Source organism: Dermacentor andersoni, chromosome 7 (genome assembly GCF_023375885.2).
Source record: "Dermacentor andersoni chromosome 7, qqDerAnde1_hic_scaffold, whole genome shotgun sequence".
NCBI lineage: Eukaryota > Metazoa > Arthropoda > Arachnida > Ixodida > Ixodidae > Dermacentor > Dermacentor andersoni.
This window is the reverse complement of record NC_092820.1, coordinates 111,905,782-111,926,652: the sequence shown is the minus strand read 5'-3', so window position 1 is coordinate 111,926,652 and position 20,871 is coordinate 111,905,782. Positions and strand designations below refer to the sequence as shown.

At 47.4% G+C, this 20,871-nt stretch overlaps 1 protein-coding gene across 1 annotated transcript; it reads right to left on the bottom strand.

Moving 5' to 3' along the window:
* Positions 1 to 7,136: 7,136 nt before the first annotated feature.
* On the bottom strand, positions 7,137 to 19,284 carry LOC129385414 (uncharacterized). Its single transcript, XM_055072049.2, has 2 exons — positions 18,681 to 19,284; positions 7,137 to 7,678 (listed from the first exon to the last, which is right to left on the bottom strand). The coding sequence occupies exons 1-2, from the start codon at positions 18,970 to 18,972 to the stop codon at positions 7,455 to 7,457; spliced, it is 516 nt and encodes a 171-aa protein (XP_054928024.1). The 5' UTR covers positions 18,973 to 19,284; the 3' UTR covers positions 7,137 to 7,454.
* Positions 19,285 to 20,871: the final 1,587 nt, after the last annotated feature.

Sequence of the window (20,871 nt, the reverse complement as noted above, 5' to 3'; positions counted from 1 at the left end):
CACGCTGGCGTTGTGCCAGTACTGCTCCAATTCCGTGACCGCTGGCATCAGTACGGACTTCGGTAGGCGCAGAAGGATCGAAATGGGCCAAAACGGGAGGCGTTGTGAGAATGTCGATTAGATGAGAGAATGCAGAGGCCTCGTTATCGCCCCACTGGAAAGGAGCGTCTTTTTTCAAAAGGTCGGTTAGTGGTCGTGCTATGGCGGCGAAATTTCTCACGAAACGGCGGAAGTACGAACAAAGGCCGATGAAGCTGCGCACATCCTTGACACACTTCGGAACAGGGAAGTGCGTAACAGCATGGATCTTGCCTGGGTCCGGTTGCACTCCGTTCGCGTCAACGAGATGTCCAAGGACGGTAATCTGGCGACGGCCGAATTGGCACTTCGATGCGTTGAGTTGCAGACCGGCTCGCCGAAAAACGTCCAGGACTGCTGAGAGGCGCTCGAGGTGCGTAGCGAACGTTGGGGAGAATACGATAACGTCGTCCAAGTAGCACAGGCACGTGGACCATTTGAAACCGTGAAGAAGGGAGTCCATCATGCGTTCAAAAGTGGCAGGGGCGTTACATAGACCGAACGGCATCACTTTGAATTGATAAAGACCGTCGGGTGTGACAAAAGCAGTCTTCTCACGGTCGAGATCGTCCACGGCAATCTGCCAGTAGCCGGAGCGAAGGTCAATAGAAGAGAAATAGCGAGCACCGTGGAGGCAGTCAAGGGCGTCATCAATCCGAGGTAGGGGATACACGTCCTTTTTGGTAACCCTGTTAAGGTGCCGATAATCCACGCAAAAGCGCCATGAGCCATCCTTCTTTTTGACCAGTACTACAGGTGACGCCCATGGACTATATGATGGTTCAATAATGTTCTTGGCAAGCATTTTGCGAACTTCTGCGTGAATAACTTGACGCTCAGCTGGTGACACTCGATACGGGCGGCGATGAATAGGAGGGGCATCGCCGGTATTAATGCGATGTTTGACAGCTGTAGTTTGGGCTAAAGGACGATCGTTAAAGTCAAAAATATCGTGGTAGGAAAACAGAACGCGGTAGAGTTCACGAGCGTGCTCGGAGGGCAAGTCGGGGGCAATCATTTTCCGTAAGTCAGCGATGGTACAATTTGCCGACTGCGATGGTAGAGGAGTATCGGATGAAGTGTCGTCTACTGCAATGGATGCTACTGAGTGATCCTCGAATGAACAAAGCTGGGCCAAAGACATCCCACGTGGCAGCACTTGTGTCGTCAAGCCAAAGTTGACCACTGGCAGGCAGACGCAATTCGCCGTAATAGATAAAACTGTATGGGGTACTGTGATCCCATGTGTAAGGAGGACGTCTTGCATAGGAGCCGCGATGTAGTGACCGTCGGGGACTGGTGGGGATGACACTAGGTCAACGTAGGTCAGTGCCGAAGGTGGCAAGCGAACGAAGTCGGCGGAACTGAGGCGACTGGGGTGTGGTTCAGCAGGATCCAGAACAGGCAGGTCAAGGCGGAGAGTACTGGCGGAACAATCGATGAGAGCAGAATGTGCGGAAAGGAAGTCTAAGCCGAGGATGATGTCGTGGGGACAGTGGGCGATGACTGTGAATAGCACGATTGTTGAGCGATCGGCGAAGGAGACGCGGGCGGTACACATACCAATTACGGGGGCTGTTCCGCCATCGGCGACACGGACAACAGGCGTCGTGGCGGGCGTGATAATTTTCTTGAGCCGGTTACGAAGGTCAGCGCTCATTACGGACAAATGCGCCCCAGTGTCTATGAGAGCAGACACAGAAACACCGTCGACTTGCACGTCAAGAAGGTTCAGATGAGTGGGCAAAGTCAGTAGAGGATTTGGCGGCGTAGGGAGCAATGCAGCGTCACCTCGAGGCGCTGCATCGTCTAGTTTTCCGGCTGGTAGTGGCGTCCGAAGGGAGTCGGCGAATAGGAGCGACGGGGCTGGGGAGAGCGAGATTGTCGTCGTTGGGGCGAAGGCGAACGAGAATAGGGGCGGTTCGTTGCAGGAGAATCAGTGGCGGCATTATCGGAGCGTGCGGCATAGGGACGAGAAGGGCCACCTGAGGGGCGAGAGTAGGCAGTATAAGTAGGCCGGCTCGGGGAACTCCAGCGACTACGACAGTGCCGAGAAATGTGCCCGATTCGATGGCAGTGGAAACAAATAGGCTTGTCGTCAGCAGTGCGCCATTCAGATGGGTTGCGGAAACGTGGTGGGTAAGAAGATGCGGGACGGGGCGAAATCGAAGAAGCCGGGCGGGTATTAGGGCGATGGGCCGAGCAGATGGTGTGAAGACCCATGTTTTCAAACTCCTGGCGGACAACTGCCTGGATCAGTGAGACCGTGACTGCAGATGTGTTGGTGGGACTGGAGTCGAAGGCAGCCGGATAGGCGGCCTCGATCTCACGCCGGACGATCCTGGTAACATCGGCAGTGTTGTTGGGACGAGGAGCGTCGGCACAGGAAGATGTCGCTGGGGTGTTGGGCAGACGGGCAAACTGCTGGTCAATACGTCGGCTTTTGGCGAGTTCCAGGCGGCGGCACTCTCTTATAACAGCATCCACCGTCGCTACGTTGTTGCAAACGAGCAAGTTGAAGGCGTCATCGGCAATGCCTTTGAGGATGTGGGAAACCTTGTCTGACTCAGTCATGTGGGTGTCAACTTTGCGGCACAGAGCCAAGACGTCCTGAATGTACGTGACATAGGGCTCTGTTGACGTCTGCACACGGCCGGAAAGCGCCTTCTGCGCGGCAAGTTGTTGACCGTAGGGGTTGCCGAACAAGTCTCGAAGCTGTGTCTTAAGTGAATCCCAACTGGTGAGCTCATCTTCGTGCGTGCGATACCAAACTCGAGGTGTGCCACCGAGGTAAAAGACTACGTTGGCGAGCATAATAGTAGGGTCCCACCGGTTATTGCGGCTGACGTGTTCATACAGGCTGATCCAGTCATCGACGTCTTCCCCATCTTGGCCCGAGAATACGCCAGGATCACGGGGAGCGGGGAGAGTGATGTAGGTCGTCGAAGTGGCAGCAGGTGTCGGAGCCGGCGGAGTCGGGTTGTCGTCGCCGGGAGCCATGAAGGAAGGCTCGACGTACCGTCCACTGCGAAGCTCCGTGACGAGGTACAGGGAACGTCCACCTCCACCAGATATGTTACGTAGGAAGACGCAGACGAAAAGCTATGTACAAATATATTTACAAGGAAAATACGCTGCGCTTGGCCAAGAGGCAACAGCCCGCGCTAGCTTCTAATCGTCGTCGTCGTCTTCACACTGCTGGCCTTTCGTGATCGCGCATATTGTGCCGTAGCAATATATTGACCCGCGAAGTAAAAACACGTATAGATCTACGCTCAAATTTCGCATTGTTTGGTATCGTAATCATCGGTGAATTATTTTTGCGGTCATCGTACTGAGGACACATATACAGACGTAGGATAGTGTAGCCTAAGAAGTGCTCGCGCATTTGAAAAGGTACCGCGAACGCGTTGAGCAGCTGTCTCTTTCCCGGTTGTCAGCTGCTCGGCCTATTATCATCAGGGGCACACACGCTAAAACAGTGGGACCAGAGACCCCTTCGGCTAGTTGGTCGTACACGTTCAAGTTAACTGAGCCACACGAACAAACGACCGCAAACACACACGACACGCGGGCAGGTGCATCTCCGGGTGTCGTTTGTGTCCTTCTTGGTCGTTCCTGTGGCGTGGCTAGCCCCTCTGCCTCCTGCCTTTTCTCACAACACTTGCTATCGCCCTAATCAAACGTGCTCGGACAACGTGCTCACCGGTGTCGAAAAAGAGCGAGGTGAAGAGGCCCATGAGGATGTATCCCGAGTTGAAGATGAGCATGGCTGAGAAGACGATCATCGGGTTGGTGCGGAAGATAAAGGCCAACCCGTGAGGACCGTTTATTTGGCTCATCATGGCAAGCAGCAGCACGCTACCCAGTGTCCACGTGGTCATGCCGCACAGGTAGTGCACCAGCCAGAACCAGGTGCGCGGAACGCCCATCAGCTTTGTGAACAGCTGCAGCACGTTACGCGCGCGCCACCGACAGGTGATAGCACTGAAAAATTTTATAATCTCGTGGTGGGCTGCGAGCAATGTTGTTGGCGGCGAGCAATCAGTGTTGCAAGGAAAAACAAAAACAACCGCGGTCATTGCTTCTCGCGTAATTGGAACACCCTGCTTAGTTATTGCGGCTATATTCAGAGTGCAGTACATAGCCATACAGACAAGCCATCATGCTGAATTCATTGCCAGGGATGTTCGGTGTGGCGGGTTCCTTATAAGCGATGACGAAGAGAGCTTTTCGCAATAATTGCAGCTAATCTTTAACGTGTGCATACGCTCTGCACCACAAGCTGAATTATTTCGATACACGCAACCTGACTGAATGTAGAATTCATAGTAAAGCTGGTCGCGCAGCCGCGGACCATTCAGGTTATGTGCGCATGCGCAGCAATCTCTAGCGAGCTCCGTCAGATGGCGCAGCATGCACCGAAAGCCGCATGCACCGCTGTGCACGTTTAATATCGTCGTCCACACAGCAGATGGGTCAATATAAGACGAATTACAAGAAACCAAAACGGTCTGTATAATGTATGGCACCCTTGTTGCTCCATTCGCGACCAGCTGATCCCGTCGACAACGTGGGCGCGGAGTGCTACTCGGACCACCGTCGACGCGTGAAAAGGAACAGCATTGCGGTAAAATCATTGCACTGTAGCGGCCCAAGTACGAAGGAAACGCAGAAGAGGAGACAGTGCGTTCGCAGAGGGATTTGATGCTTTCGCGATGCTATTGAACCATCAGTTTGCCATAAACTCGCTAAGTTTCGGTGGTGCTTTTCAAATGTTACCTTTGGAGAAACTCTCTCAAATCGGTATTCTTGTTTGCATCGCGTATGATATTGGATCTTCAGGTCTTTAGTGCTACTTCTAGATGTTCCGCTAAGCTTTTAAGTTTCTTATTGGTTGGCGTTAAATTGTCCACTGGGCTCGACCGCTGCTGGCATGAACTTTGGCACTGTTCACAAAGAATGCCGTGCTGTTGTTGAATTTGTACACTAACTGCCGGAGGAAAATGCGTGCCGCGACCTGAACCACGGTGGCACTCGCCTGCATGCCGCTCTGACGCTCCTCGATGGCCCGAACGATGACCAGGCAGAAAGGCCACGCGTACGCGACGCCCAAGCGCATGCCTATGAGGAACATGGTGTTGTCGGTGTCCTCGTGATACGTAGGGTACGGGAATTGACGCAACTTGACGGCCAGCCGCTCCTGGGTGCGGTTGCTGGAACGACGGTACGCCAGTTCGTTGATGTGCGCCAAGTCCACCGCCACTTGAACGGCCGCAACTCGCAGCGACATGGCTGCGCGCCAAAACATGATGGGAGTGAAGCTCTGTTCAAGTTCATTTTTTTATTATTATTACAGATACTTTGGTGTGAGCCTTCGCGACGATATTTCTTAATTCGCACACATTACCAATATGACAAGCGATGCTAACCGCATGATTGGCTACTTGTGACGTAACCTCCGACATCCTCCCGCTTTAACTCTAATACGCTTGTTCTATATGGGACCCCTAACAAGCTAACTATATTGACATAGAAGGAATTGAAAATCGCACAGCGCAGTCTATATTGCCTCATTAATCCTTCACTTCTAGTATTACAGAACTTAAGTCACGGGCTAACCTACGTAACCTTGTACTTCGCCGAAAAGTTGCCCGTCTCTCGCTATTCCACATGCTCTTCTATGTATCTCCCCGGACCTCTAACATTTCGCCAGCTTACCACTGTTCCGACCGCACCTATCACTACGAGGCCTTGTATCCTCCTGCGAAACCAAAGCTCACCTATCTTCGTTTCTTGCTCGTACTTCAAGACACTGGAATTACCTTTCCGCTTCAACTCTTTATGAGAATCTTCTTTATTTTAAACGCATTATCAATGAACTAAGTTATGTTGAATCAACTACACGCACCTACCCCTCATGGAAGACGCCTTCAGGGGCCTTTGAGGTATCCGAAATAAATAAATGGCACCTCCGGCAATTTTCCTTAACTGTGGGAAAAAATCCCTGCTACGTGTGTCCTCTTGTACTTGATCATCTCTGCCTAATTGCACGATTGAAGTTAAAACAGTTTCGCCTAACATGCAGTTTGGAGGTTTTCATGCATGCTGCCGACTCATCCACGGGAACGTGTCATTTTTTTTTCACTGTCAATCTTGACTGTTTTATGTCGGCGCCTACTAGCTAGCGATGGCGACCGAGGAGCGGTTCCTTGCCACGTAGTCGTGCTGCGCCAACACTCATCTTTCAGAGGACTATTAATAAGACAGAAGGCACAGAATTAAATTACACAAACCCTTTACTACACTGTGGCATGATATTTATTATTTCCGTTTACTTTCTCTAGTTGAAACTGCATGGAAGCTTCGGGACTCGCAAATTCAAGCTACTGTAGACACAAGTGCAGGAGGAGGGTGCACCGACGCCCTCTGCCTTCACTCCGCTTATAGGCTTTGGCTCCTGCAATGCACTTGTTTCAGCTTTAACATGTTGTTTAAAGTTCGTAAGGAAATCGATGCGCCATACGCTTGACAGGAGGATTTGTGCATTTCGAAAAAACAACAACGAAAAGAGGACGTCAAGGTTGACCTTTCAAGACTTTTTGAGTGGGGACATTCCAGAAAAGGTGGAGGAAAACGTAGTTGAGGCGACATAGTATATAACTGCGTTTAACGTTACATAACCGGGCATAATGAAGTATTTAGTATTTATTTAAGTAAAGGAAAGGTCAAAACTTTACGTTACGCGTGTTTTACGAAAGGGACGAATATCAGCCCGGTTTTAATTCGCAGCCATTGAAGCAGCAGAACACTCATTTTCAATCAATCTTGGCAGGGTACAGCGTGCTTGCTTTTTCTGCCTCCGTCACTACATTTAACTTAGTGTGAACAGGCTTTACCCAATGGTAATATTACCTCTTTTTTGCTATTCCCTTCATAAATCTGAATAAGGTGCTATCAATCTGAGTTTTGTCATGTATATGTATTCTCTATATATTTAGTGATGTTATCCCCCCCCCCCCTACACTAATACCCGCCGGACGCTGTAGGTACTGTCCAATAGTACATGAAGCACATTTGCAATCAAGGCTGCGTGCCCAGGTAAGATGCTATCATAAGGCGGCGATATGTCCCCTGTGTTTGGCGCGTCCGCCTGCAAAACAATTCTCGACAGCCCTTCAGTACAATATTCAATATCAGGCGGTTATCGCCACTGATTTATTCACGGCCTCATTCAGGCAATCTTCAATTCCCGCTGCCTTCAGTTTGCTCGCAACATCCGGAGTATGAGCGAGACAAATTCTCAACAGCAGCACCGTTATGCTGTGAACCATCATGCCAAGCTGCACCTTCGATGCATAATGCGTCAGAAGTTTTCACTCACTGTCCTCGAGTTGCGAGGGTCCGCTTTGTGTGACCTCCTCGCGGGCCTTGGTGATCTTGTACGCACCGCTCGAGAACATGATGGTGTACGTCAGATCGTGGGGCACGTCGTCACCGAGCGACTCGGTGTGGAAGTACAGGCCGAGCGTGTTAGGCGTCACGTTCCTCGAGAAGACCACCCGCGCCATCTCCACCTCGTCCATCATCGTCTTCAAATCTGCAGTACGAACGGTAACAATGAGGCATTATGTAGCTTTAGCATAGACCCGAGTCTGTTACTCTCGTGTAGTAGTTTAGAGCAAGATCACTTAATTTCGACTCCAGTCGGCAGTTTTTGGCGCCGGCACCGCTGAGCTGCCAATTTGATCACGGTACAGCTGACGACAAATCCATAATGAGCGAGAAACGGCGACAAGCAGACGTAAGGACGTGTTGATCATTGTCTCGGTTGTTGTTCCGTTCTCTCCTACAATTCCCGCCACTCCCTGGCAAAAATTAGCTGCCCCCTGGAAGCACCACGAATAATGGTCTATAGTGGTTTAGCTGCTTAGATAGAAGCACGCAAAGTGTCTATGACAAGCATATACGCATTTATGCTACGTTTAGTGAAACGTTCGGCATGGATAGATAACAGATGCCCAACGACGATTTCTGTGGCGCCACGTTCTATGCAGCAACCAAAGAAGCTTCACAGCAGTGGTGTCATCCTTTGTTAGGCCAAGCAGCATTCGAAAGGGTGGCTCATATCAATATCGAGAGACCAAACGTCGCCAATACTTTATGCGGCTGCTCATTTCAGACGATCTTATAGCGTTCGTAAGTCTTGTGTATGCTATATTAAAGCTGTATTGTCCGGGCACTGATGTGGCGGCCGAATGGTTTAATATATATTCGAAGGATATCTGAAATAATTCAAGTTATACAGTGTGTTTCACGTAACTTCAACCAAGAATTTCCAGAAATGGTTAAGCATAACTCAATGGCACTAACTACATATGATCCGCCATAGTGTGGCGCTCCTTAGAATGTTATTGATATTGCGCTTAATTAGTTGTTAAGATCAATTATGCAAAATTTTTAATATTCCCTTTAGGGGGCAAGTGCATTTTCTAGCTTTGCAGAGGGCATTCTAAAACAACCGATCCAATTTTTTGTAGCTACGTACATGCTGCGTGGTGATTTATTCCGGTGTTTAAGAAAGCCCGCGAAATATGAAATAAAAGCATGTAACTGGGTTCATGCGCTCTCGTATGTCAGCGCTCTCAACTGTGCGTCCACCTTTTAAGACCTCTAATAAGAGGTAAACGCAGTAAGCCTACTCTTCCTCCTCTTACCATTCGCCTCTTTCTCTTTGCCTTTTTCTCTTCTTTCTTTAGGTGATTACTGCTCACTGCTAAGCATTCTTAGTCACTTTTAATCGATTGTGGTCATTACAAGCCATCGGTAGACATGTTGGTCATTACAAGTCATTTCAGTAATATTATTCATTAGTGCTCATTACTACGCATTTTTAGTAATTTCTAATGAAATGTAGTCGTTACAATTCGTCGTTAGACGTAATAGTCATTTCGTAGTCATTAGTAGTGATTACAAGTCATTTCAGTCATTATTAGTCATTGCTGGTCATCACTAAGCATCTGTAGTCATTTCTAATCAAGTGAAGTCGCCACAAGTTATTATTGGTCCATTTCATAGTCATTACTAGTAACTACAAGTCACTTCAGTCATTAGTCATTACTGCTCACTATTGTAAGCATCCTTATCCATTTGTAATCAGTTGTGGCCGTCGTTAGACACACTGGTCATGCCGTAGTCATTAGTAGTGATTACAAGTCATTAGTAGTCATTTTAGTCATTAGTACGCGTTACTAGATATTTATAGTAATTTCTAATCAAATGTGGTCATTACAAGCCGTCGTTAGACATATTGGTCATTCAGGAGTAATTAGTAGTCATTACAAGTCATTATTAGTCATTACTAATCATTATTAACCTCTACAAATCTCTATTGAAATGTTGTCATTCACTAACTGTCACTATCAATCATTTTTCATTCTTTAATCTGTGTTTAATCTGTCTTCATATGGCGCGATGACGCCTCGGCGGAAACTCCGGCGGTTAGGTCTGCCGACACAAACTTCACCATGAACCTAGAAAGGCTCTCGCCTAAGGTTCAACTCCGACGTGGTCTATTTAAATACATGTAAAACACGAAAACGTTTTTCTGAGATAACGGTTCGACCAATTTTAATAAAGTTTCTTGCATTTGAGAGAGAAAGCTAAATTTTTGTGACTGTTGGAAGCGGAATTAAGATTTAGGGTTCGAATTTTGTTACAATTTTAAAAAATACAATTGTTTGGCAAAAGTAGAAGCACGAAGTTCACAAATCAATTGCTCTGCATCAAGAACAGATATTGCGGTTCTGTAAACGGCATTCATTAGATCACTGAAAGCGGACAAGTTCGATATGTAGTTTTATCTCTTAAGTGAATTTGTTACGTTGTGTACAAGGCTTCTGCAAAAGCTCTATTTCCATATTATTATATTTTTTGAGATTCATGTCTAACATCAATTTTGTCTACTTTAGATGTACTATTATATGCAATTCACAAAATTGTGCCATCATGTTCTATTGCTTAGCTACAGAGATGTAAACTTGATAGTGTCGCTTTCTGAAAATTTTTGATTTTCGCCATAAACCATTGACGACCTAAATCGACCTACATTTCTAATGAAAAATTGACGAACTAAATCAAAAATTTAAAACGAACAGTCACTATATTTTAAGTTTTCCCTACAGACAACAAACCTCGCCAAATACGGTGCACTGGCTACTGAGAAAAACGAATTCTCTATTTACATGTATTTAAAAAGGAGCAGCCAAGCTAAAGCTTCCTCTTAATAATTGCGCACTGAAAGTGATATCGCCGAAACCGACCCCCCGAGAAGATGTACCTTGTAGTCATACCCAGCTCCTGCTACAGACACTTGTTTAGGTTACTTGTCGCTTGGCACTGTGCACAAATGTTTGTCGTCGACCTCAGCTCCGCTGCAGGTACTCGCGTGTTGACGCTAGGTTGTCACCACGTCTGGCTACATTTCAATCCCTGCAAACTACTCAAATGAATCTTCACCCGACGACCCTTCCCACTAACAAACCAATAATATCGGATATCTAGACGCCTAGGCATTTACTCTAGTTTGCACGTGCACATAATTTAAGTCTATCCGAAAAAGAAAAGATCACTGGTTAACATCACAGGGAATATCAATAAAGCAGAACAAACTTGTCTACAAGACGTCATGAACGAGAACAAATCCTTCAACAACTGCAACCCGTTGCGCAGCTATATACGCTCTTTTCTTTGTTGCAAAATGATCCACATTGCTCAATGGTTAGGCAACGTAAGCTCGCGCAGTATGCTCTATGGCTTGTCCTCAATAGAACGACGAGAGGACGTCGAGTTACAGACCAGACAGTGAACATTTGCGTCGGCATCCAATATTCACGCTGCGCCTGCGAGCATAGAAACTCGAGGGAGTAGACGTGTACGAGGCGCACACTTTGTTTGACCCCTCTCGTGCGAGGTTATGCTATAGTTTGTGTAAAACAACCAGCTATCATAGTAAGTTATAAGTTCGACAAAACAGCAAAACCGATGTGTCCTAGCGGAAGAATCGAGCCATGACAAAAACGATAGCACAGTGGGACAACTAGATAGCGTGAACGCCGCTCGAGAAAATCTGGCATCAGATAGCAGCTATTATTTCAAGTTTGCTACAATTATCTAGGAACAGACAGTGCGTTTTTGCAATCCGACCGTTGTGCATGTTCGTTCTTGTCTGCTAGGCGGGTGCCATCGGCCGCGTATGAGGCGAACTTCACGCTGGCTGTTTGTGGTCGAATTAAGACGGCACGTGCCGTTCTGATTTTGTGCTAGCAGGCTCCAGGACAGGATGGGTAGCAAAGCATTTGCAAACGCCTTTTGCGCAGAGGGCGACGAACGGAGGCAGAGGGCATGGTGGCATGCTGCGTGCACTCATGACGAACTCATTCACGGCGCCATAAAGGGAACACAGAAGCAGCACCGGCGAACGGCACAGTCTTCTCTCTTGCATGTCTAATCCAGTGTAATTCAGTAACGGAATGAATAATCACCGAAGGGAAGTTTTTTTTATTATATACGATCAAGAAGGGCCTTCGTAGCCTGTATTTCGTTTGGATTGCTGTAATTTATTCAGTATGCGAAGTGACTATGCACTGATTTGAGTTAGTCACCGATTAGCCGAAGCGAAACTTTTTCGTTGACGTATCTGGCTTTGACCACTGCCTTCGTACGTTGACTTCTGGTAACAAACACTGCTACGTTTGGCAGTTTTGCTGTTTGTCTATCATCGTTGTTGCGCAGCAGATTCTTCACCACATGCGAATTTATAAACAGAAGCTCTATTCTTCTCAGGAATGGCGGCTGCACTGCCACCATTTTCCGCCATGTTGACTGAACGATCGGCTGTTCAGAGGTGCCGTTTTTTATTTGTGCAGGGAAGTGGAAGCTATGGAAAATTTTTCATCTTATTGAAGATGGCGAAACGTGATGTGCCGATAAAGACTATTTCAATTATGAGTTTTCGTGTGGTCCATGGCAGCTATATCGCGGTCTTATTGCTTTAAAAATAAAGTAAATGGTAGCGTACAGAAACCCGCACAATGCATCTGCAATTTCGGGAATATGTCATGGCGATGCAACATTGCCGTCATGTTACCTTGTTGAGTGGCTGAAGGACTAGCACGTGCGGAGCGTCACGGGAAGGGCCCTTTCATAAATGTCGATTTGACGTGGCGTGACGTTGCGCTGCGCCACCATTGCAAAGATTCTCCGCCATAATTTGTGTTAAATGAATTACCGTATGGAATTTGCCCGAGAAGCTTGTGTATGACCGCATTTTCTACGTTGCTTGGGGCCCTGAAAATTTTTGTTTATAGTTCGTGCTCTTAGTGTTTGCATCACTCTCGGGTGGTGGTATCATTTGTGTTCGGGGCAATCGTTTTTTTAACGCGTTTATTTGAATTAAAATATTCCTGACTCTCCGGTAATCGAGAGTAGATGTAAGCATTAAGTTGGAGATGATGTCAGCCACAATCTTAAAATGGGTGTAGTGCATGTATGCAACGGCACACCACACCGCACCGCACCACGCCATACTGTGCAATGGTCCATGTATGGAAGTTACCCACCTAGAAGAGAAAAAAAAACGGCTGAAGGTGGCATGACAGACAGTTCGCGGGATCGAATCCCGGCCACGGCGGCCACATTTCGATGGGGGCGAAAGGCGAAAATACCCGTGTACTTAGATTTAGGTGCACGTTCCACGTAACTGTGAGGCTCGGAGCAGGAGCTGTCGCGCTTGAAAGTAGCCTGGGGCCTGACGAACCAACCGACTGAGCTATCTTTCCGGGCAACATCGAAGGGTCACGAGTTCAAATCACCTGTTATGTTCCTTTTTTTTTTCTTCCGCCCCTTTTTCTTTCTTTTTCTTTCTTTCTTTTAATGTCTTTTCCTTTATTTTATCACTGTACAGTAACCCTCCTAAAAAAAAAAAGAAAGATATATATCTTCAAATATGTATGGCCTCACACTCACATGTGCAGGTCATAAATACCAGGTTCTCTAGCCGAGTGCCATCCATGCGGTATAACCGAGCTCAGATTGGTCAACCTTGACTGACCAAGTAGGGCACCACTGTAGGTTAAATGAGGCGTACAACTCCTGCGGGACCCGCCGTGGTTGCTCAGTGGTTATGGTGTTAGACTGCTGAGCACGAGGTCGCGGGATCGGACCCCGACCACGGCGGCCGCATTTCGATGGGGGCGAAATGCCAAAACACCCGTGTACTTAGAGTTAGGTGCACGTTAAAGAACCTCCACTACGGCGTGCATAATCAGAAAGTGGTTTTGTCACGTAAAACCCCATAAATTAATTTTTAATTTAACTCCTACGGGGACGGTAGAGTATCCGTCTCCAGTGCAAGAGGACCGTGATTCAAATCCCGGTGCCGCGCTATTCTCCACCGGAAAATACAAAAAAAAACCGTGTGTTGAGAAAATTGCACAAACAGGCCTGGAGTGCGGCCTGATCCCGGTGACCAGAACCGGTAACGCACTCTCTCACCAGAGCAGGATTGGCCACCCTGGTGCAGTACTTGGCCACAACCTCCTATATGAATACAACAATCGAACCCCGGCCCTCAGTCCCCAGCAGCCGCGAAGCAACTGACCACGGCGGCGGTCAGATCTGTGACGCTGCAGAGGGTGCTAAGAATACCTGGCTCCGGACAGGCCGCCATTGGAATCTGAACCTGGCAACGTTTAACGTTAGAACGCTATCTAGTGAGGCGAGTCTAGCAGTGTTATTGGAGGAATTAGAGGGTAGTAAATGGGATATAATAGGGCTCAGTGAGGTTAGGAGGACAAAAGAAGCATATACAGTGCTAAAAAGCGGGCATGTACTGTGTTACCGGGGCTTAGCGGAGAGACGAGAACTAGAGGGTAGTAAATGGGATATAATAGGGCTCAGTGAGGTTAGGAGGACAAAAGAAGCATATACAGTGCTAAAAAGCGGGCATGTACTGTGTTACCGGGGCTTAGCGGAGAGACGAGAACTAGGAGTCGGATTCCTGATTAATAAGGAAATGGCTGGTAACATACAGGAATTCTATAGCATTAACGAGAGGGTGGCATGTCTTGTTGTGAAACTTAATAAGAGGTACAAAATGAAGGTTGTACAGGTCTACGCTCCTACATCTAGTCATGATGACCAGGAAGTCGAAAGCTTTTATGAAGACGTAGAATCGGCGATGGGTAAAGTCAAAACAAAATACACTATACTGATGGGCGACTTCAATGCCAGGGTAGGCAAGAAGCAGGCTGGAGACAAGTCAGTGGGGGAATATGGCATAGGCTCTAGGAATAGCAGAGGAGAATTATTAGTAGAGTTTGCAGAACAGAATAATATGCGTATAATGAATACCTTTTTCCGCAAGCGGGTTAGCCGAAAGTGGACGTGGAGGAGCCCGAATGGTGAGACTAGAAATGAAATCGACTTCATACTCTGCGCGAACCCAGGCATCATTCAAGATGTAGACGTGCTCGGCAAGGTACGCTGCAGGGACCACAGGATGGTAAGAACTCGAATTAGCCTAGACTTGAGGAGGGAACGAAAGAAACTGGTACACAAGAAGCCAATCAATGAGTTAGCGGTAAGAGGGAAACTAGAGGAATTCCGGATCAAACTACAGAACAGGTATTCGGCTTTAACTCAGGAAGAGGACCTTAGTGTTGAAGCAATGAACGACAATCTCATGGGCATCATTAAGGAGTGCGCAATAGAAGTCGGTGGTAACGCCGTTAGACAGGAAACCAGTAAGCTATCGCAGGAGACGAAAGATCTGATCAAGAAACGCCAAGGTATGAAAGCCTCTAATCCTACAGCTAGAATAGAACTGGCAGAACTTTCTATGTTAATCAACAAGCGTAAGACAGCGGACATCAGGAACTATAATATGGATAGAATTGAACAGGCTCTCAGGAACGGAGGAAGCCTAAAAACAGTGAAGAAGAAACTAGGAATAGGCAAGAATCAGATGTGTGCGTTACGAGACAAAGCCGGCAATGTCGTTACTAATATAGACGAGATAGTTCAAGTGGCTGAGGAGTTCTATAGAGATTTATACAGTACCAGTGGCACCCACGACGATAGTGGAAGAGAGAATAGCCTAGAGGAATTCGAAATCCCACAGGTAACGCCAGAAGAAGTAAAGAAAGCCTTAGGAGCTATGCAAAGGGGGAAGGCAGCTGGGGAGGATCAGGTAACAGCAGATTTGTTGAAGGATGGTGGTCAGATTGTTCTAGAGAAACTGGCCACCCTGTATACGCAATGCCTCATACCCTCGAGCGTACCGGAATCTTGGAAGAACGCTAACATAATCCTAATCCATAAGAAAGGGGACGCCAAAGACTTGAAAAATTATAGACCGATCAGCTTACTGTCCGTTGCCTACAAAGTATTTACTAAGGTAATCGCAAATAGAATCAGGAACACCTTAGACTTCTGTCAACCAAAGGACCAGGCAGGATTCCGTAAAGGCTACTCAACAATAGACCATATTCACACTATCAATCAAGTGATAGAGAAATGTGCAGAATATAACCAACCCTTATATATAGCTTTCATTGATTACGAGAAAGCGTTTGATTCAGTCGAAACCTCAGCAGTCATGGAGGCATTACGGAATCAGGGTGTAGATGAGCCATATGTAAAAATACTGGAAGATATCTATAGCGGCTCCACAGCCACCGTAGTCCTCCACAAAGAAAGCAACAAAATCCCTATAAAGAAAGGCGTCAGACAGGGAGATACGATATCTCCAATGCTATTCACAGCATGTTTACAGGAGGTATTCAGAGGCCTGGAGTGGGAAGAGTTGGGGATAAAAGTTGATGGAGAATACCTTAGCAACTTGCGATTCGCTGATGATATTGCCTTGCTTAGTAACTCAGGAGACCAATTGCAATGCATGCTCACTGACCTGGAGAGGCAAAGCAGAAGGGTGGGTCTGAAAATTAATCTGCAGAAAACTAAAGTACTGTTTAACAGTCTCGGAAGAGAACAGCAGTTTACGATAGGTAGCGAAACACTGGAAGTGGTAAGGGAAAACATCTACTTAGGGCAGGTAGTGACCACGGATCCGGATCATGAGACTGAAATAACCAGAATAATAAGAATGGGTTGGGGTGCGTTTGGCAGGCATTCTCAAATCATGAACAGTAGGTTGCCAATATCCCTCAAAAGGAAAGTGTACAACAGCTGTGTGTTACCAGTACTCACATATGGGGCAGAAACCTGGAGGCTTACGAAAAGGGTTCTGCTGAAATTGAGAACGACGCAACGAGCTATGGAAAGAAGGATGATGGGTGTAACGTTAAGGGATAAGAAAAGAGCAGATTGGGTGAGGCAACAAACGCGGGTAAACGACATCTTAGCTGAAATCAAGAAAAAGAAATGGGCATGGGCCGGACATGTAATGAGGAGGGAAGATAACCGATGGTCACTAAGAGCTACGGACTGGATTCCAAGAGAAGGGAAGCGTAGCAGGGGGCGGCAGAAAGTTAGGTGGGCAGATGACATTAAGACGTTTGCAGGGACAACATGGCCACAATTAGTACATGACCGGGGTAGTTGGAGAAGTATGGGAGAGGCCTTTGCCCTGCAGTGGGCGTAACTAGGCTGATGATGATGATGATGATGAAAGAACCCCAGGTGGTCGAAATTTCCGGAGTCCCCCACTATGGCGTGCCTCATAATCAGAAAGTGGTTTTGGCACGTAAAATCCCATAATTTTCGAATGACAGACAGTGAACGACGCGAGGGTGCACTGCCCAGCTATAGAAGAAAAAAAGTGCCTGAATAACACGCCACGCAGCGTTGCGCCACCTCTCGAAGCGACGTAAAACCCGTGCTGCGGAACTCACGGACCACTGGTGTTCAAAAGAGCACAGGCAAGCATTTGAACGTCGTCCCCTATAGGAAATGGCAAATAAAACTTCAAAGTACTAGAAGTTACAGCTTGGGTGAGAAGGTCAACAAACATTAGAAAGAACTCGGAGGGAATATATTTTTCCAACTTGCTTGGGCAGTAACTAGCGTATGTTGTGCGGTCCTGTACAAACTGTTAGGGGGACACAGACTGACTTTTATTAAGGTTCGACTGGTTGACTGTATGCTCTTGTTTGTGTGCCCGGATAACGGGTCTGACTTTTGGCTCAAGGTCGCTTGATGGTCGCCGACAACGGGAGCTAAAAGGACTTAACTGCTGCTTTCGCATTGTAATCGATATCAATGACCTTTCACATCATGAGAGGTTAGAACAACGGCGAGCTTTTAATTTATAAAAGGAAATACACGCAATGCGGCGCCTTGACGTTTGCTACGCTCTAGGATTAAGCAGCGAATTCAATGAGAGATTGATGCGTCGGTCCTTGCGTCCTGCAGGGCCGATATTCAGCCGCTTCTCAGCTAGTCGAGTAGCGCTGAATCACTTGCGTTTCACGAAATAGCGATAGCGACCCTTATAACCTGCGCTCACCATCCCCGAGTGGTCGCATATGCTGTATCAGGGTAGAAAATAAAAGCCCGTTGGCGTCGACATACAATTACTCATTCCGTTTCTCGGCGAAAATACATCCTGGCTATCCGAGGGGACAACGGAAGCAAGGTATGTTTTGGACGAAATAATCGTGCGCTTTGAGCTGGCTGCCCGATTTTTTCACTGTGGAAGGGAACAGTTTTGCTTTATCATGAACGTTCAGTTCAAACGTCAGGTTTATGCCACGTTACGGACACTCGCAGCAACGGTGCCACAGGGGAAATTCTATAATCAGAGATTGACTCGGGTCTGGATTTTCTTTCCGGCAAATCACATTACGCATGATTTACTACTTAAGTACAGGTGCTTGATGAATTAAGCTTATTATCAAGGATGACGACTTGACCAAAGACATGGACAGACACAATGGGTGGTTGTTAAACACGTTTCATCGCTATATTGATAACGAGTATCAGCATTGCTTTCCGTAACCTGAGAACCTCGAGCCCAGCAATGTATCGGAAAAATGAAATCTTGATATGCTGGTGAAATTCGCAAGAGCCCTCTTGCGGATTTGGGTATATGTGGATTGCACAGGGGTCAAGACGCTGCTGCGCAAAAACCACAAGGAAGACTTCGATTGCAAACAGTGGCCAGTGAAAATACGTTCAACGTTTCCAGCGCATGTCGCATGCAAAGAAGTCACTACTTCGGTGAACGCACGCTTGAAATTTGTGTCATCCCACATTATTTGTAAGGAGGAGCTAGAATTTTAGGTGTGAAATACATTTCCGCTCAATTGTGGATGGTTGCGGGAGATGAATGAAGGAAGAAAGAAAAGTCGTCTAGGTTTTAACGGACGTCACATTGACCTCTGCGGGTTTCGTTAAGAGTAACCATCAAAAAAGATATTTTGCTTTGTCTCTAAGAATAGTCGAAGACAGAACATATGCGGCGTCTATGCAGAGTTTAAAAATATTTGAGGCAATGCACAACAAAAGCAGAGGACTTATTACGCATAGAATGCTCGGCTCGCAGCCACATGCGGTTGTAATGGTTGTCACGACCCACTCACCGATTCTGTGCAGGGATTTCTCGATGGAACTGACGATGCGCCGCGTGTAGTTGTTGGCCGGTCCGTAGATGATGGTGTCCAACCTGAGGTCTAATAAGTCTGGCGAGTACACGGGGTAGATGATGCTGCTGACCACGGCGTCGTGGCCCCCGATGCCACGCTCGTTCTGGATCTTGATGAACGGCACGGTCACCATGAGAATCTCGACGACGAAGGCGACCGGACGCACCCTCAGGCGGCGCAGGTACATGTTCTTCCACACCAGCACCGAGAACTGCAGCACGCGCTCCATGGCGGCTCGATAGGAGCTGAGTCCGAAGGAGTCCGAGCTGCTTCTCCGTGATCACGCGCCTGCTCGTCCAACGTGGCGCACGCAAGCGACGAGTACTTCCGCGTCAGAGATATCCCTGAAAGCATGGAGTTTCATAACAGTCATTTAAGGGCAACGCAGCTGTAGGGATAGCGATCTTGGAAGTCGTATAGTAAGCGCTTTTACGCAAGTTGATTTTTGTGTGGCGCCGGGGATGAACGTCGGAAGCGTTGAAAGCCGAAGTAGGCGTGTGGCTACGTGGTTGGTTATCAAATGGCAGTGGAAGTGTGCACACCCAGCAACTCAGCCTGCGTCAGAGCACTCAAGTTGCCGCATGACCACAACGTCGGCGCGAGAGCGCGCAGGCGGACGTGGACGTTTATGATGAGCTCTGATCACGTGGGCATCACTGCATCTGCATTCATAAAGAATTCGCAGTTCCGCCCGAAAGTCGAAGCACCAATTGCGATAGCAAATTAGTAGATAGCTGTACGAAGTAAGGACAGTACTTCTATCGGCCGTATATTCTGGTAACTATTTGCTTACTGACTAAATTAACAATGATAGAACATGTAAGCGTGACACAACGAGGACTTAGAAAGAAACAGACACACAGAGACAGCGCTGTCTGTGTGTGTTTGTTTCTTTCTACGTCCTTGTTTTGTCGCGCTTACACATCCTATCATGGATTTAAACAAACAAGCCCACCAACGTTTTTTAACTAAATTAACCAGCATGGTGTCACGCGTGCGCAGGTAAACATTAACACATCTCGCTCGATGAGCACGGAAACTCGCTGTCAAAATTCTGGAGTGAGAAATCGCGGGAGCAGCAAGCGAATCAATCTTCATGTATTTCTCGCTTCGACGCTATCGAAACGTCGAAACCCGTATGCGTTTCCTTTATAGCACTTAGCTACGTTTGGATGTCTTATTTTCCTTTTATTAATTACTTTCCTTTTATTAATTACTTACGTAATACTTTTGCGGAAACCCGCAAGGTTTCCACCTTGCGGGTTTCCGCAGAAGTATTACGTTAAAGTGGACAGCTACTTACAAAAGCAAGAAAAAGTTGAAAGACCTTTGAACCTCCAGTTCGTCAATGACGTGTTCCTTTTTTTAGAATAATTTCTAGTTTCACATACCGAATCTACTATGTGTTTATGAGGCAAGCCGTTGTGGAGGAAACGCATCAATGGCATAATGGTTGCAGTAACACTCTCTTGTGCTAGAATTTCTCTGTTTAAATTAGGCAAATGAACAACTTTATCGGTGCATTTGTTTTAAAAAAAGTCCTATTTTAGTCATAAGGCTGAAGCGATCAACTCGATAGGAGCTTGTCAGAATATTCCACGAAGTGTAAGGCTCGTAGCTGTAGTGACAGCATCAATTGCACGAAACATAAGCTCACTAATTGACCGCGCGTGGTGGGGCGTGTGCTGATACGCGAATAGCGAGAACTCTGACCGCGTGCAGCTTCGATAAGAACTACAGTCCTGCCGGCGTTCTTGCCTTGTTTCGACCTGGCGTTCCCGTACCGCAGCATGCTCACGACGAGCACTACGTGTGCGTCCAGTTCGCGCTTTGGACTGCAGAATTTCGTCCACTTTATTGCCTTGCCGCGGCCTCTTGTCACCACGGCACCTCGTCTGGGCGCCTGTGGCGTTGAGCTGAGCGTGCACCGCACACGCACCAGCGCATTGTTGCTGCATCTGCACCAACCATCTGCAACCATCTGCACCATTGCTGCATCTGCATCTGCACCATTGCTGAATCTGCATCTGCACCATTGTCGGCGCGTACGCCGGCCCGCCTTGCCTCATTGAGTTTGTTTTCGACAGCCCACGGGGCCATATTTGTGCGATGCGAGGGACACTTCGCT

Excerpts from the sequence above, each read along its gene's own strand:
- LOC129385414 (XM_055072049.2), bottom strand. The coding sequence starts at position 18,972 with ATGGAGCGCGTGCTGCAGTTCTCGGTGCTGGTGTGGAAGAACATGTAC. Across the intron at positions 7,679-18,680 it reads GAAATCCCTGCACAGAATCG|ATTTGAAGACGATGATGGAC; the intron begins GTGAGTGGGTCG and ends TTCGTACTGCAG.